Source organism: Dermacentor silvarum, chromosome 2 (genome assembly GCF_013339745.2).
Source record: "Dermacentor silvarum isolate Dsil-2018 chromosome 2, BIME_Dsil_1.4, whole genome shotgun sequence".
Taxonomy (NCBI): domain Eukaryota; kingdom Metazoa; phylum Arthropoda; class Arachnida; order Ixodida; family Ixodidae; genus Dermacentor; species Dermacentor silvarum.
The window spans coordinates 247489585-247508054 of record NC_051155.1 but is presented as its reverse complement, the minus strand read 5'-3'; the positions used below and the strand labels follow the sequence as shown (position 1 = coordinate 247508054).

The 18470-nt window shown below is 49.7% G+C and overlaps 1 protein-coding gene across 1 annotated transcript in view; it reads left to right on the top strand.

Annotated features, from left to right (window-relative positions):
• Window positions 1-13547, top strand: part of LOC119443068 (uncharacterized) — a 41531-nt gene extending 27984 nt beyond the window's left edge. Inside the window, exon 2 of the mRNA XM_037708211.2 lies at window positions 9711-13547. Coding sequence (XP_037564139.1) covers window positions 9711-12210 — 2500 coding nt within the window. The 3' untranslated portion in view covers window positions 12211-13547. The remainder of the gene's footprint in view (window positions 1-9710) is intronic.
• Window positions 13548-18470: the final 4923 nt, after the last annotated feature.

Genomic DNA, 18470 nt, shown 5'->3' with positions numbered 1-18470 from the left:
AGGCTTCGCTGCAGAAAACTGCGATGACGAGACGTAAAAAAAAAAAAAAAAAAAAAAAAAAAAGGGGGGGGGGAAGAGGAAGGGAACAGCAAGCGCCGGGCTATTTAATTTCCGAGCCAAAGTAGGTCAACACAGAAGGCTCGCGCTTGATGAGAATTCTTCGGGACTTGTCATGGTAATTCTATAGTATGCAAATTTAAAAGAGCGGTACACGTTCGATTCGACTCTGCAGTGTGTGGCAATGGTAGCGTGAATACGGTTACATGTTCTCACACGCTAACGCGTCTGCGCTCCCGCCAAACACCGAGAAGCCGGTAATAAGGAAACGGCGTAAAGGAAGAAGAACGCAGGCGCTCGGGAGAGATGTAGCGCAATAAATAAACACAAACATCACGCCGCTGGTAAATTTTTTAATGCACTCAAGTCATGGAAATTGATGCACTATAGCTGGGAATTGTTATTTTTCTTATCCGCAGAAAGCGTTTATGGCTAGCTTTCCAGCAACCTTCCGGTATATCAGAGTGGAGCGGAAAGTATACGTCTCTGCCCGACATGGCGGCGCTTATCCTGCCCACTTGAGCCCAAACAGATTTCCATTCCTGACCAATTTGCTGCCTCCTCGGAAAGCGGATACACGCAAAGTGCCTCGAGCGGCCAGTCGCGCGGCAGTTCCGCGTGCATTCGCGGGCTTCTTTCGCACTCGGAAAAACACATTTATGTACTACGTATTGAAACAGAAAGCTGTATCGGGAGTTTTTCATGTTGCTCTACAATTTTCTCATTGACACTTTGATAATTAGGACAGTACTTCTCGAGTTAGATAATTAATTACAACTACATCATTAAATCTCAGTAACGAAAAAAATTACTGGCGGCTACTCCACTGTACTGGAAAGAATACGCACTATAGGTTTGCTTTCCGTAACGCCGTTCCTCTTTTTTTTTAAATCGTGCTTCGTGATAGCTGGGACACCATATATATATATATATATATATATATATATATATATATATATATATATATATATACACAACTGAGTTCTAAAAAATGTTTCTCACTGGTTCAACTTCGCGTCAGCGCAATTGTATATAAGTTCCGTTAAATATTATTACAGGAAGTTTAAAGAACAGTTAGACAAAATGAGTTTTACAAAAATGAACTTTGCTACGTTCGAATAAAAAAAAAACCAAGGAAGGAAAGCAGATAGACAGGCCAGCGCAAAGTACCGAACATTGTTCGAAAAAGGTAACCAGACGGAGACGTGGGAATTTCGCAACGCGCGCAAGTGCCCTTAAAGGATGAAGAAAAGCATACAGTGTGCAAGGCAGCTTCGAATTTATTGCCAAGAGCGCAAGCACGGCACCTAGTCAGGAGCAACTTACTCGTTCAGAAGATAACGCCCAACTTAGCATAGCGCGCACTTCATTAAACTATACAGACGAATGAAAAAGAAAGAAACACACGCTTTCTATTCACCAGGATGCTTAGAATGCAGACAACGCAACAGAATCTCTCTTGGGCGTTTGTGCTCTTGGCAAACGTGTAAGAGCAGTTCATTATTAACGGAACAAAAGGCGTGGGCTGCACGTAATGTTACAGCGAGTAAATAAGTTCCCTCGCTCCATCGCACTTCACTGCATGGCATCGTATTGTTCTCTCATGGGCGCACAGCGAATGAAACAGCTCGCGGCCCAACTTGCCTGTTTTATTCGTCGCAAGTTTCAAATTACTCGGCGCCCTATTGCAAGCACACTCTTTTATACACCTAACGTTCCGCTTTAAAATCTTCGCTTGGAGCCCTTGTGAAACCCCTACGCAAATGGAACAAGTGGCTCTTATTCGCTGCTTAGCGGCGACTTCGCTCGGCGAGTATGTCATAGCAGAAGCCTGCGGCTTTCTGTTTTTTTTTTTTTTTTTTTTTGTAAAGAAAATGTAAATTATGTAGACGAATAAAAAGGTAACCGATATCACTAAGAACGCCCGGAACTGTGGAAGCCGGACGTTAGTTTGAACAGCAGATGATTAATTGACAAACGTGCTCGTTAAGCTTTAGCAAAGTCGATCCCATCGACAAAGAAAGCAGGGATTGCTTAAGCACATTCTGCGACGAGTGCGCCGCTTTGTCGCTTTGTGCAAGTTCAAGCATGCGTTCAGGCTCAGCTTTTGTCCTCAAGTGTGTTCACAGAATAAAGGCCCTCTGGATTCGAGGTTGCAGTCAGAACAATGACTTTCTATCTCTCGATGAAAAAGACAAAAAAAGAAAACGCGTTTGTAGTTCGGGGCCCCGCGACTGCATGGATGTCTGCGCTTTGATGGCGCCCTTACTTTCCCCAGTGTTTTCAAGAAACTGAATTCGTCGCATATGAAAGCAATGAAGCAACGACGAGTCAGTCGTGCCGTTTGCTCGAGCGCGTCTGGTTTAACCACTCCTTAACTAAAGGCGCGCAGAATGGCGGCAGCAAGTACCTACACGATTTAGTTTCCCTGGTCACGTATTCGTTTCCAAGGCCGCCATCATGTTCTAAGCGGGGTAGTCAAACAGATAGATGAGGAAGAAAGACGGAAAAAAGAAAAGAATGCCTTCGCCACATCGTGCAGGTACTTGCCATTGGCGAAACGAAGGACTCTTCATTTGCAGATGACCTTATCCTTGAAGCTGCACCGACGGTCTTTGATGTGTAGCGTCGTATGTCGTCGAGTTTCATTAACGACACACGCGGCAGTAAACATCCACGGTCCATTAAGTCTCTCCGGAGTCATCACCGACATTTTGGCGAGAATGCGCTGCCAAACAATTAATCGACAGCACCTGCACTCGGACACGCCTATGCAGTGATGTGATCATGAAGTCGTATATAATGACGCGAGAAAGACGGAAGACCATGGCGTGTATATAAATCAGTGGTTCTGTGTGTGACCTTGCCAAGGTAATACAAAATTAAAAGAAGCGTATGCGTCCATGAAAACTTGACAGCCCGGTGTTACGAGGGCTTCGATAAGAACCGTTATGCTCAGCTAACCTTGGGAAGCGAGCGCCGTTGCAGCGCGGTAAACACTTCCCGCTTCTTTGCAGGCGAATTCTCGGAAGCGTCCAGCGCCCTGAACGAAGGGCGAGGTGAGCACAGCGGGCGCTCCTTAATTGACGACAGAAGATGGCAGGTTACAAGCGGGCTGTTGGTGCCAAATCACGATTAAGAGAGCGACGTCCGATAGGCCCGCGCGCATCCGCGCTAACGGACTTGACTTGGCCGGGTGCCCATGAGACGTCATCCCTTATATGACAATGCGCCATTTATTAACTTTTTCCCTTTTTTTTCCTGCCATCATCGTCCCTTTGTGGCCTTTGCAGTTGCCAATGCGAGCGCAGATTGCCGCGATTCACTAAGCAGCGGTACAGGAAAGAAAAGAAGGTAGTCTGCATGTTGAAGGTAATTTAATCAATATTGAAAGCTTGTCTCATCGAGGGCCCGAAGACTCCCGATGCGCCTATTTGAAAATCGGGCACTTTCCACTGTATGTGAAGAAGAGTTCTTCAGGCATTAAGATGGTTTTTTCATATATATTCCTGTCCATGAGAAATAGAGACGAGAGGGAATCGCGATATCTTGGCAAGCACATTGCAGCCGATTTGTTTTATATCAGCGGCATGCAATGATGTCAGAAAGAACCTACTGCGACAATGTATGTATGTGCACCGTATTTTCTTACGCCAGAGTCGTAATGAGCAAGGAGTACGTAAAGGAACTCATATTGTACACGATAATGTCGACATTCAGTTAAGATCAACCATACGTGGCTCCGTCAAATGCTTATTTGGTTGCTGCAGAAAGGACAAAAAATTATGCAGATTTAACCCTAACGTTGTAAGCCATACGGAGCGAAACGGGCAATTAAAAACTGTACAACAAAATGCGATGCGTGCAATTGTGGTTATTTTTATCCTATGCAACGGGTAATCATAAGCAATATTTATGTTCATGCTCCGCACAGATCGCAACTTTAATGTCATGCAGTGTTTTGTACTACACCGTTCACAAGTAGTGGAGAAATGCAAACGACAAATCAGGCGGGTGCGCAATGTGAGACGATGTATGATGCTTGTGGACAACATTTATTTAGATACATCTAAGGATTCTGTACAGCTTGCGTCACAGTGGCCATATCCATTCTGGAGGATTGGCCGAGAATTGGCGCATACCCAGTTGCTCAACAACAGGCTAGCGCAAATATACGAAATTAAAGAGAATCAAAGAAACCGTTGAATATCATATGCGCTATTGCATTAAGAGGTATGCGTGCTTCAGAGATGCCTGCGAGCCGACATTAGATCTCATGATTTATTGTTTGATTACGCAGAACGGAGCTGCGTTCATACTTTGGCACATACTTTGTCGGTCAGCATGTAGTGCCATATACATAAGCGGCCTTTGGTGGAGCCGCCCCTATCAGACGAGAAACCGATGACCCACGCCAAGGCCCACGGTGGTCGGCATTGAACGCTTTCCTTTAAAGAACGACAGAAAAGACAAGGTACAAAAAAATATTCCATCGCCGCCTGCATCATCCTAAAGGTTGATCTTCACGACCTGAATAAAGTTTATCATACCATACTATCTCCTGGGTACCCCTTATCTCGAGAGATCTCCAATGGACTCACGGCAAGTTGTTCGTTAAAGGAAGTGTTTGCTTGCTCGAACTTTACTGCTCGTAAGCAATACAATACTGCTTGTGTAGCACTTCCTGTAATGTGCGGCACAAATACATTTACGGTTGCAGGCAAAGGGACATCAATGCGCTTCGTGGAGCCATAACTCCACAGGCAGAACCGGCGGACATCCGCAATCGGGCAAACAGAACAATGCATTACGAAACGTGCTCAGATATCTCAAAATGAAAGCACACGGCCGTTATATTCCACTCGAGTTTCAAGAGTACTTGAGCTGCGGTCAGTCCGGAATCCTCAGACGGTCATTAAAGGCGCCGACCAACGCAGCGCCAGACACATTCGTCTGATTGTGGGAGCAGTTTTGTTGAAAAACGACCATCGCATTGGTACCATAACAGCATTATACGCACGAACATCGCTCCAAGAAGCATTCCAGTCACGTACACGCAGAGACATTCAACAACCGCTCTAGCAGAGTATCTTGTTCAGCCACAACGAACGAACTCAGTTGAAAGCGTTCTTCGCAGACATGTAAGAGAATGGAGAACCGCGAATGACCGCCTCGGCTTACATCTCGCACAGCTTCGGAGGGCGTGTACAGTAATGTCTCAGTAATGGAAGAAAACAGCGGCCGTTGCTTGGAATGTAAGCGCAGTTCCAGAGACCTCGGGGGGGGGGGGGGGGGGGGGTGACTATGAAAATCCGTTGCTCCAGGTATTGTTTCGCAATAAACACTCCTGCAGAGCTTCACGACGAAACAATAGCTGTTCGTCCATGGCATGGCTCGTCTGAGTGCAGTTTGGTTGAGGTCATCTCGCGTGAACGTTCATATATTGGACCGCACGGCCTTAAGCGAAGGCGAACTTTCGTTCAATCGATGTTTACCTTCTTTTTCACGACCATTGGACAACGGAGCAAGCGAAAAAGTTTGATGCGGGCAATGTTTGCTGCTCTAGAAACGACGAACGCGCCCGTTTACCCAATCAAGTAGCAGCCTGAGACGAATCTACGTGCACTTTGACTGCTCTTGTTGCAGCGGCGTGTAAACAAGAGCGCGCATGCTCAACAGTTATGCAACTGTGTGGCTACTTGCTTATCCGAGGCTGTCGCTACAGTTTCACGTCATTTTCCCTCGTGTTTGTCTTAGTCCGCCGGTCTTGAATCAATTACCCCCAATGTTTACTGTGCTTCGCCGATGTCTCGCCATCGTAAACTCCGTGAACTTTGCGTTATAGGAAAGAACCTCATGCGGGGAAAAAAGAGGCGATTGCGTTTCCTCATAGAAGCTGCAGGGGCGCTTCGACGAAATCATTGGACTTCGCCTGCGTTTTAAAGCGCACGTAAGAGGCTGTTTCATGCGATCCAGATATGCGCAGCGTCACTGTTAACTGCGCTCACGCACATTAATGTTGAAAAGTAAAGTTATTTATAAGCAAGTATTTCTCACTTGAAGATGAGAAATGTCCAAATTCTGTGTTGAATGTTCTACCCTGGAAGATATTATTTTGGCAGCCTATAGAAAAGCCACTCGCATTTATCTGGAAAGTCTACAGATGTCCACGGATTAATTTTATGGACTGTTAGTAGTCCGGTGCATTCTTTAAAGGCAGTCCATGCACTTTAATCTAGCGCTTTTCAACTACTGTCCATACAAAATATGGATACGTTACGTGCCGACAAGAGTAAAACGAAAAATTCGTAGTAGCGTAAAGTTGTTCTTGAAGTGTACACAGGCAGTGGAACTGTGCTTCGGCAGATATTTTTATAAAGTAAATATTACACGTGCTGTTTTCTTGTCCCGGCGGCCCACACCGTGACGCGTGTAGTCAAAATGTTAACCGGCACCTCATGTGGCGCTCGGTGCAAGGTCATTTCTTCAATTCCGTGTGCATGTCAAAGGAACACCTACACATTTCTTTATGTCGTTAAGGAAAGAACGAGTGCTCTTTCAACGTGCTCCTTATCAGAACTGCACAGAATGACAACATGGCATCCGGTGCTGCCAGATCAGGACCTATATTCGGGAGAACGTCTCTTACGTAAGAACATTTTCTTATTGGCCTGCGTTAGGACGTCGGACAATATAGCGATCGGGATGAAAATGAGACTACTACTGCGGTGGTGGCCAATCGCTGAGAGCACTTAAAAAAAATTAAATTCTTGGTATAATGTGCCAAACCCACGACATGATTATGAGGCACGCTGTAGGGGCGTCTACGAATTAGTTTTTGCCACCTGGGGTGCCTTAACGCGCACGGAATACACGGTAAACGGGCGTTTTTGAATTGCGCCCCCATCGAAATGCGGCCGCCGTATAGCCGGGATTTGATCCCACACCCGCGGGCTTAGCAGCGCGACGCGCTGAGAGCACTTGCGAATACAGGTTTGCGAATACAGTCCTGGATGCTTAATATTATTTTCAGTACAAGCCACTTTTAACAATTCTGAAAGAATGTTGAGCTCTCATAAGTTTTTCATGACCTCACGGTTGAGTCGCCCGACACGACGGTGACCGCAACGTCATGCACATATAGCGAACTAGAATTACGCACCTCCGAAAGTAGCGAGAATAGAGGCATGAGAACATCCTCCTGTATGAAGATCGTCTGCTATAGGCTCGTCTGCTCGCCTGCTCGACGTAGCCCCGTAGCCCCTGCTTCTTATATGCTTCCAACGCAAGCACAACTTCACACATGACCTTTTGAGCAAGCGCCGTGTAACTCCCATTTGCTACGATTGACCGTCGTCTCCCGTGGTTCTTGTGCGCACACAATTGTTACCATGAGCGGTTACAAGAAATAGATTAAAGCAGTAGAGACTATGTCGCGTTGTAAGGAATAGCCTAGCAAACGATGGTTTGGAACAGAGCATATATTGAATATACTCGGCACGCATTCGCCTACTCCCGCTACTTTCGCAGGTGCGTTAAGTGACAGGGAGCCGTAATCGTTATATTACTCCCACATCTTTAAAAATAGAGCGCTAGCGTTGAACACATGGCATGTCAGTGGCTTATAACGGTCAAATCGGAGACACTATGCGCAAGCGCGCAGAGTACTCTGCAGTGCGATTGTCAATCTGCTACGCTGTTCACTTTAGGAGGAAACGCGCTCTATCAAGGTTACCTGCGCGGTCCCGTTTGCAAAAACGGGTGTCAATCAGAACACGTGCACAACTAATGGTACATTCGGCTGGTTTTCGAGCGCTCGGTAGACGTTCGGTTGGTTCTTTCAGAACTCGGAGGCGCTCTGATCTTTGAATTGAGAGCGCGACCGAGATTTGGCGGAATTGCGGTCACGTGACTTCTGCAATTTCCGTTGGCCCTGCGCCTGCAGCAGGGATATAATTGGCATAGTGTATATGCAGGTCCGCGCTGTTGGTCAGTCATGTTTATTTACAACAGAAGCGCTGACGTGTTCCCTCTATCGGCATCCAATTTCTCGCCAGCAGCCTCAAATTGCTCTGGTGAGCGAGCAATTGGAGGCCGCTGGCGAGCAATTGGATGCCGATAGAGGCCGTACGTTCGGCTTGGGCACGCTTTCTCTGGCTCCGATCTAGAGCCGGCTCCGAGTCGGAGCGCAGTAGAAACCCATCGCCACCACCACCACCACCGCAGTAGAAACCAGCCGAATGCACGTACCATGTGTCATCCGCGATGAGCTTTCCATATTTGTTTAATGCGTTAGTATTCTTAGGGTACTTCAAGTACTTTCCGGAGGCAATGTTTGTATGTTTGTATAAATTGTATCTTCGCAAATAACCGTTCTCCCGCCTAACTTGGTCACTCGGTAGTCTGCGGTCGAATGGGTAGCGCACCTTGCTGCTGTGCTGAGGGAACAGGGTTCGAAGCCAACCATCGGACCAACTTGGGTCATTGAGTATGCGGCAATGTGGACACACGTGCCGCTCTTCTACGAACCTCTTTCACGCCGACATGGGTCACTGTAGACGATTAACTGGGTATAGGCACCACTGTTCGAGGAAACTCTTTGACGCCGACTTGGAGCACTCGGTCTCTGCTAGTCTCCTAGTGCACCTCTTTGATGGATGCTCCTTAGGTCACTGAGTATGTACCAGTAGGTGTGTGCCGCTCTTCAGTGACGAAAAAAATGCCTTAAATTTCTTCGATGCTGAGCGGTATCGAACCAACGTCACAATGGTTCCTCAAGGATAGCGACCCGACGCATTAGCAGGCTGCGCCGTGAATGCACTGGGTACGTGCCGTTCTTCAATGAACATCTGGCCAACTTGGGTCACCGAGCACCTGCCGCTGAGTGTGCGGCAAGCGAGGGAACCATTCTCAGCGTTCGCAGGCACCGGCGCTCCAGTCATTTCGGAGGCTACGCGCAGCCTTCGCGGCGGTGACGATATATGGCGCCGAGTGTTTTTAGGGAAGCGCGAACTAACCACTTTCGCCGGTTCTATACCTTGCAACGGCGTGGTTTTGTTGGTGGTCGTACCTTGCAAGAGCGTGCACAAATGTGCTGCGTCAGTGCAGCGTGTAACGGAGTGTTTTCCTCTTAAGCTTACTCAGAACCCAGTCAACATTCTCGCGCGGCGAATATGAGGTGATACACAGAGCACACTACGTTCGTTCTTAACAATAACTCTATGTGCAATTTCAAAACTGGTGATGGTGAAAAGTATCAGCAAATTTTTAGGTTTCCTGAAAATAAACTGCAATTTTGAGGCGTCAGTACATAAAACCTAAGTGCTCGCTTAACAGTGTTTTGACTAGGGCGTCTAGAATATTTTTATTTAGGGTACGCACTACGTCGAGCTGAAAACGTCGTTACAGCACCGTTACAGTTTCTTCTCAAACTCACAAAGTTGTGCGTACGTAAGATTGGTCCGAAAGGGGCCGAAGTCCTTTCTTGAGAACCACTTTTATGACCTAAAGCTGGCAGGTAAGCCCCATCAATCATGACGATGACGTAAAAGGGGCCAGCACTTAAATGAATTACCGGTCTTTACTAATAAAAGCATTGCAAATTCTCGACCTCGCTTGTCATAGCCTCAATAGCATGTTGCCTTTCTCCGCAGGTGGACCCTCGTGGCGATGGCTGCCGCAGTGCTGTCGGCACCAGGCCTGGCTGAGGACCTGGCGCGCGTGAAACGCCAGTCACGGCCGCCGCAAGACCCTTCGCACGACCCCAACTACAGCGTGTTCGTGCGGGCGCTACCGCCGAACGCCAACCCTCCTGCAGGGCCCCAGCCGCCCAACAGCCCGGTCCGCTTCGCGAACGACTTCGCCCAACCCGCACAGCAGTCGCCGCCGCCCCAGTTCTCGGTGCGCAACCAGCCCCAATACCAATTCCAGCAACAGCCGCAGCAACAGCCACAGCAGCAGCAACAGCAGCCGCAACAGCAGCTGCAGTTCCAGTTCAACCGTCAACAGCAGGCGCTGTCCCCGCAACAGCTCTTGCTTCAGCAGCAGCAATACCAGCAACAACAACAGCAGCAACAGCAGCAACAGCAGCAGCAGCAGCCGCAACAACATCAGCAGCAGCAGCAGCAACAACAGCAGCAGCAACAGTTTAGGCAGTTCCAGCAGCAGAACCCGCAGCCACAGCCGCCGCCACAACTTTCGGTACAACAACCGCAGCAACCGCTTCCCCATCAGCAGCAACAGGTGTTCAATAATCAACAGCAACAACATCGCCAGCAGCAACAGCAGCAGTTTATCAGTCCGCAGCAGCAACAGCAGCAGTTTCCTCAGCAGCAGCAATTTCCTCAGCAGCATCAGCAACAAGTGCCTCAACAGCGCCAGCAATTTAGCTTTTCCGACGGAAATCAGCAGGCCAACCTAGGCTTCGCGTTCCCGCAACAGGCGCCCGTGACGCCGTCAACCACACCGAAGCCACCTCCATCGTTGCAGTCCTTCCCGAGACACTCGTTCTCAGTATCCTCTTCGACGTCATCCGAGGATGCTCTGAGGCAAGGTAAGATCGTCGGCTCTATTCAGCCACCCGCTCAGGTCATCCAGAAATCGCCGGCTTCTGAAATCGAGTCCAGCAAGCAAGCCGAGGCCAAAGACAAGGCTGCCAAAGGCAAGGACAAAGAGAAAGATGAGTACGTGGTCTACTACTATTACTACTACGACGATGACAACAAGAAGAATTTGTCCCTTAATTTCGACGACGTTCCCAGCCTGGAAGGTTTTGACAAGACCGATGGTTCCAAGCTGAAGGGTAAGGGTTCCAGTCAAAGGCTGGCTTCGCCTAACCCACAGAACAGGTTCGAACCCAAGACAGTCACAACGAGCCCTCCGTCAGGGCAACAACCAGCGCCACCTCCTGCTTTCCCTCTGGAGCATGGTGTCACATCTGCTCCCCAGACTGTCACCCAAGTCTCGGTGTCAGTCTCCGTCTCCGAAGGAACGCACGTTTTGCTTCCAAGTCAACCGTTTGAGGCTAAACGTCCACCGCTTGAGGGCCCACCAAGCCTGGAATTCACGGGAGCTAAACTCGTACCAGATCCAGGAGTCCCGATTGGTCCTGCACCTGATGTTCGAGGACTTGTCACGCCTCAAGGTTCGCTTGTATCCACAGTGTCACCGCCGACGGACACGCAGGGAGCTAACGAGATCAGCGGCAGGAAAGGAGCGGCCGACCTCTTGACTACATCTGTGGAGACCACTACTCCGACGACGACCACAACGACAACAGAGGCACCGACCACTCTGGCGCCGACGACAACCACAACTGAGGAACCGACGACCACGACTGAGAAGACGAAGAGGCCTTTCGGAAACAGGAGGCGGTTCGGAGGAGCGCACGGGGCAGGTGCGCACGTCAGGGCGCCCGGTTCCCGCAAGTCGCACACCACGTCCACCACGACGACGACACCAGCCACATCATCCACGCGGAGACTGCTGGGAGGACTGCGGCGCAACCGGCCGACGCCACGATCGCCGTCTAGCAGGCTCCAGTTCGGCCGGCGTCCTTCGCCGATACACTCGCGGCACCAGAAGGAAGAAGAGCCCGAGGAAGAGGAGAGCACGTCGTCGCCAGCGGATGCAGAGCCGACGACGACCACCGCTGCGCCTGCAAGCAACGGCAAGAAGCGCTTCGGCGGAAGCAGCCGCTTCGGTGGAAAGTCTGCGAGGACGAGGACCTCCAGCACGGCGGCATCTTCGACAACGGCAGCACCCAAGAGACCCGGAGCTCGACCCAGCTCGGGCGGCCTGTTCGGACGCACCAGAGGAGGTCCCAGGCCCCGCACGTCGTTCACCCGCCACCGACCTGGACACAAGAAGGTCGAGGAGGAAGAGAAGCCGGAAGAGAATGAGGAGTCGTCGCCGGTGACCACGCCGGAAAGCAAGGAAGAGGCTTCGGCGGCATCTACCGAGACGGCCTCCAAGCACGAGGAAGCGGCGGCTGCTGCCTCCGAGTCGGAGGTCACGTCTGAGGATAGTCACGCCACGGAGGCGCCCGCCGTCACGCCGGAGAGCAAGCCGGCGCATGGCCGGAGTCGCTTCGGGTCCAGACCGCGACCCGCGCTCTTCGGAGGTAACCGGCCGCGACCAGTCCTGGGACGATGAGTGGTGAACCGTGGAATGCGCACGTGAGATCACGAGAACACATGTCGTGAGACTCTTTTTCTCCCCCCCTCTTTTCACGCGCAGTGACCGTGGCCGTGTCAATGGTGCGAAGCAGCGGTGGCACAGAGCGCGGTCGATGAGCTCACACCAAGTCGCCAGCCCTGTTGTGTTGTACTACTATTTTTTTTTTCTAACGTCGCCCCCTTGACAAGGCCGCAGTTCAGCAGCACCAGTCGTGTGCGCCAGTGCTGTGGCTCGCGATCACTGTTCGGGCAATGCGTGAAAGTATCGCTTCTGTCGTTTCGCCTTAGTCCACCCGTCAAACTAGTGCGGGAGGGACCTCAACTCTGTGACTTCCTGTTCGCATTATCAGCAGAGCAATCAGTGGCAATGCGCCGGAACCAGTCCAGAAGGCCAGACGCATACGTAGTAAGAGTGCGCGCAGGCAGAAAGAAGGCCAGCAATTTGCTGCATAAACAAAAACTACTTAACGTCTAATTGCTGACGGTGTTCGTCACGAAGAAGTAACAACACATTATGCAGACTTCATGGACGTTCTCAATAAGAGGGAGTCACGTTATGAGGACATCGCGTCAGAACGTATACGTATGACGGCATGCGCCGCCGGCAAATGATGGCACTGCTGATCAGATTTATATATATATATATATATATATTTCTTGCGCAGCTTTCGAAGAGCATTACAGTGAAGCTGCACACCGTTTCTTTTCAACCTATAGACCATTTCGAGACAGAGGCAGACAATTCAGGAGGCTCTGCTCAAAGTTGTTCTCCGCCGCTGCCCGAGGCTATTCTTGTCCAAAAGAGTTTCTCGGAGTCATGTGCAATGTTTCAGAAAATACACCTCGGCAAGGTAACGCACTAAGCTTTATGCCTGCGGAGTACTCGGAAGTGCACTGTACCCTGTAAATACTACTGCATACTGCGCACCGCTCTGTACTAAGCCGTTACATGCTCACGTATGTCACATGTGCCGCGAAGCATGTGATGCAAGTGACTCTCAGCGCAATGGCCTGCCAACGACAATCTAGAGAGTTGTCCGTTCGTTTCAGAGCCATGTTGAGACACACTTGCATTAGGTAGCCCTGACGACAGCTTCACTGCAACGACGATGACGCCGGTGGTTTTCGGTAGAAACTACAGCGGTTTCTACCAGTGAACTCTCGCGTTGCGTTAAACGTATGCGCTGACGTCAACGGAAGAAAGCGGCCAACATTCTACGTATGACTGTACGAGTGCTTTGGTTGTTGTACGTTTTTTTTTTTGTTTGTTTTTTTCGCAAGAGGATTTCATAAAGCGTTATTTTGCTTACGGCTCTTGTGGCTTCACATGTCGTTCTTCTTATCTCCTCTCTCCTACTAGGGGAAAGCGGAACATTTACCGCCAATGTGCCATGCATAAAAGGCAACTACAAAATGCTTGATAATTGTATCTCCACACGCCGCCGTTTGTCAGCGGTGCTCCTGGGCCCCCGAATTTATCGTATGTCCTACAGCGCTGTGTAAATATGCGGTGCTTGCAAAAAGCAATTTTCCGTAACAAATAAATTAAATAACAAGGCCGAGTAACACGGTGTATAGTGTCAGAAGCACCAACAGCCAGGGAAGGGTAACAGTGCCGACGCTCCGGATGCTGCTAAGGAGGCTGCTAAGCATTCTAAGTATTTTGTAACTGCATAAATACTTAGGGCGAAGCGGTGCACGGGTAATCACACTGGCAATCTTTAAAATTTTCGGCGCACTCAGCACGCCCACAGTCTCTTTCCTACGCTTCATTATGCGAGAAGTAGGAAGTTACAAGCCAGCAGACACGGCTGCCGCTTCCTGGTCGATTTTCTGAAGAATTAATCCTGCCCCGTTTTCAGAGCTATACGCACGTGACTTGCAAAAATGTTGTTTCGTGTTTGAAAATGGTGAGCGATTACAGGGCAAGAACAACGTGGAGCCACGCCTCTGCCTGCCCACGTCCGCATGTGCCCAGGTCTGTTTTTTCTTTGGCTCTTTCCTGGAGTTATGAGAGAGAGAAATATGCTCAGAAGGAATGAAAGGACGTTAAGTTTAGGCATAGGAAATATGCGATTCGTATGTCCTGTACTGGAGAACAGTAAAATGGTAGGAAATATGAAGAGGAGGAAACTGGAAACGGCAAAGAACTCGCACAGACCTACAAGGTGGGTCGCAGTCTATGTCGCCCTCAGGGAACACAGAAGCGACTTTAAAGACTTTCGCACTGATGTCTATTGGTATACGCGTCCAATAAATTTGTTTGTCACAGTAGACGGATGTAGAGATAAGGCAGCCATTAGAGGTCATATGTGCGGCGAAAAAGAAAGCGTGGCGGTTACTCCGTGGCACTTGCGTGCGCCCCCAATCGTAAAAATTATCGGAGCACGGAATCGCTCCGAGATCTAACAAAATTTTCGTCGCGGCCAATGTCTCTATTGTCGTATCTAAAAGCTCAGTAAATATTTCTCCGTACGACTACCACATATACAGCCCGAACCGCGGGTATGATTAGCGGTGAAAAATGTAACTTTTTTTCAGCGACTTACGTGGTCCAAAAACATATCTTCTTTTTTCTTTCCTTTTTTTTTTGCGATTGGCTGTTACATTAGACCACGGCCCATTATGCGCCGCGGCTGCAGCAAACTATGCGTCGCCCAGCCAAAAGCCGCTCGCGAGGGTGTGCCGTGCGGTCATTACACGCCGACGCAGACTGTAACCTAGACGATCGCATATTGCTTCACCAACGATGCCGCCCCTGGCACCCAAGGCCCAGCGCACATGGCTGCGTGTGTGTATGTGAAAACCCCGCTCGCACCAAGGCTCAGCGCCGTTTATTCCGCGCTACAGCGCGGGTACTTTCTATAGAGGACGTCGGAGCGGCGGACCATACGCGCGAGCCAGCCTCGAGCGAGGAGCGCTGTGGCACAGTCGTGCAGTAATAAATACGCGGCGCTCCGGAATTGGAGCCCGCGCGGACTCGAAGGCCGATTAGCGGGCCGGTCCGAAGAAGGCCGCCGCCACTGGCGAGTTCGTGAGGACTGGACCATCTGGGCAAGGCGAGCGGAGAAGGGGAGAAGATGAGAAACAGAGGCAAGCCCGTTCCAGCGAAGCAAACACCGCGGAAAGTGGAGCGGCGCTCGGGCCGCCGAAGTATAATCAGCAGTACGTATACCTCTGAGTCTGGTTCTGGCGGCGGGCCGCTCTTGCGATGCTAACGAAGTCGGACCGCCGAAGCCTGCAGAGAGTGGCCCTTACTTGCAGCCGCAAGTCGGTCAATCGAACGCGTGCGTCGCGGATTCCCTTCAAAAGCAAGGTGCTCCTCGTTGAATATGCAAAGGGCATGCGCTGTTCGCACGTGTGGCGAGGGAGGAAAAAAACGAAACAGAAGATGGGCGGCTGGCCAACGAAGAAGCGAAACGAACTGCACAGTAAAAGAAAGCGGTGCCTGTGCAAACATTATGAAACTAAGGCGTCCGTAACGGCAGGAACGAATATGTGGGATGATTAGCAAGCGCCAAACACGTAACGTAATGTTAACTCAATGACCGATGAAAAGAAACGCAGAGGCTATGGAAGCTTTGGACGGGCGTTCTCGATGAAAATGAAACTGGACGTAGGAAAGCAATCAAAAGCATGAGACGATAAGCTTCTCACTGTGTGCCCTGAACAAATGGCAAGCAGTGAGAGCCTCAGAAACCGCGTCACTATAGTTTGCAAACTACACCTGAAAGTTCTGAGACGCGCACCCATGAAGCTTGTTGAAGCATTCGGTTGACCCGTAAGAAAGGCGAAAAAAAAAAAAAAGAAAAACAGAGCACCCGACTGCAGTGAGTCTGGAGCGCGTGCTAGAACTGCAAACGTGCCCCGTTACCTCGAAAGCTGTTCGGCAGTCAAAGATTTCTTCATGCTTATCCTGTTTCACAGGACACCGCGCCAGGTCACTGTTGTTAACAAGCGGGGTTGATTGAAAAGCGAAACTGAATGGAACGGCACAGGCGTTCCCTATACTGACTGTGTCTCATCTGTGGTTCCTGACTTGTTGACCCAGACGCTGCCTGTCATGTCTGTCTGTTTACGTCGGCAGACGTATGTGTTGCGTCTCTAAAGGCCGCTGTGTTCCTTTCTCTTTGGGAAATAAGCGGCGACCGCAATCACTGAAATGAACCGCGAGCGATACGGAAGTCGTCAACGTCGACTCGAGAATGAAGAGGCCGGCCTGTCACTCGCGTACAAGCAAGCCGATAATTGCAGAAAAGCGGTAGGCCAGCCAGTTATATACAACGTAAAAGCATGCACTCAGAGCGACGTTAGCTGACAGCTAACACTTTAGACACTTTATTTAAGTTTGGTGAGAATTGCCATTTCTTTTCAAACACATAGATAATGGTGATTATGAGTTATATATATATATATATATATATATATATATATATATATATATATATAGCAAAAATCGCCCAATTCTCAATTCGACGTCATAGTCGCCGAATCAGTGCAGCGGTCCAAGAGAAGCACACGCCCTTTTTCTTCGTACTGCTTTGCGGGAACGTTGTTCTAATGCAGCGAAGCGCACGCGAGCTGGATCCCCGTCCGCCCTCCATTGAGACGGCGCCGTCTAGCCGTCACGCCTTCTCATGGATGCCCAAGTCTAGCAGACGGCTCACGACCGCCGCCACGGAAGGAAGGATATAGAGCGCACAACGTCCGCTCCACGCAGGCCGCCTCTGCCGCTGCGTGGAAGGGGCGGCCCCATCTGTCACCCAGCGGGCGCGCGTCGTGACGACAGGCAAGACGCGACCGCCTGCAAATGAAACTCGGAATCGGAACGAGGCTCATCATCCGAGCCAATTGGCATGCACGCACCCCTTCGGCCCGGCGGCGACGATCGAGCGCGCTTCATCATTACAGTCCCGGGCCGAGCGAGACGATGATGGCACTGCATATTTACGCAACACTCTGCCCAACCAACCGGCCATTTGGTCATTCTGTCCTCGTGTGTGCGAGCTGCAGTTACAAGGCCGCATCTGCGCAATCGGCGATTTGAATTCGTGGCCGCGTTCGCAGAGAGAACAAAATTTGGACGATCGAGGCTACGCGGTTCACCAGAAGCGGTGAAGTGCAGTCGAAACGCGTGGTCGTATAATGAATTCCTGCAGCGATTTCACTCGTTACGTAAGAATAAGCACCTATTCGTGACACGCGTGTGACATGTCGTTACGTGTCCAAAGTGCGCTCGCTCGCCTCATTAAGAAGCACCCGCTGTGTATACGGCACGTTCCGAATACTGCCGTGATTTGTAACAGAGCATGCAACATGCAATAAATGTATTCGGTATTACTGCTGCGCAGAACGACGCGGTGAAGTACGGCCGATGAATTCTAGATTAAATGAGGATCACTAATTGCATTGGAACAAGGGCACAAGTGTCCGACTGTCAGAGCGAAATTGCAGGCTGTTGATAACTCGCGAGAAGTGCGCGGCCAATAATTGCGTAGAAACGTGCCCCGAGTATTGCGCAATGAAACGTATGTGTTACGCATTCCCTATACCATGCGCGACGCTATCTAGAGTGTGCGGTATCAATTTGTCCGACGATGTACTAACGAAAGTAACAAACTACAAACCAGTGTCCCTTGTCGCGCCGTTAGCCGTAAATATTCGGCACAGTGCATACTAGCTGGTATTTTCGAATCCAATCACTCCCCTTCCACCGTGGTTATTTTTTTTTTCTATTCATTATTTTTCTTCAGGCCCACGATAACTAAAATAGCGGCGGGCGCTAAGAAAAAAAAAAACAAAAAAACGAAGTAGTGAATTTCCTAAGCGAAGTGCGATATACAGAAACCTCTCTTTCCGCCTTTCTGAAAGTTCCTCTGACTCTCGGTTACGGTCCAAGGTGATACGTAAAGCGTAAACTAACAGTAAAAACTTATTGGCTAGCACATATGTGTTTCAGTAGAGTTGTCGTTTGACGTGACTCTATCTTAAGTGTGAAGTGAGACCGCTAAATCTGCTGATTCTGCCGTTCTCGTTGCAAGACAACTGTTATTGGGTTCTGTTGAAGGCTGTCTGTAATGCAGGTTCTTCTAAAAGACTTAAAGCAAGATCGTCTCGTATACAATCTTGCTTAGTACGAGATGACCTCTGTGGGAAAAAAAAGAAAGAGAAAGTGAAGAGGCGAAAAGCATTGCTTAGACTCCTGGTATGCCTATATTGGGACGGCAACCGTTCATA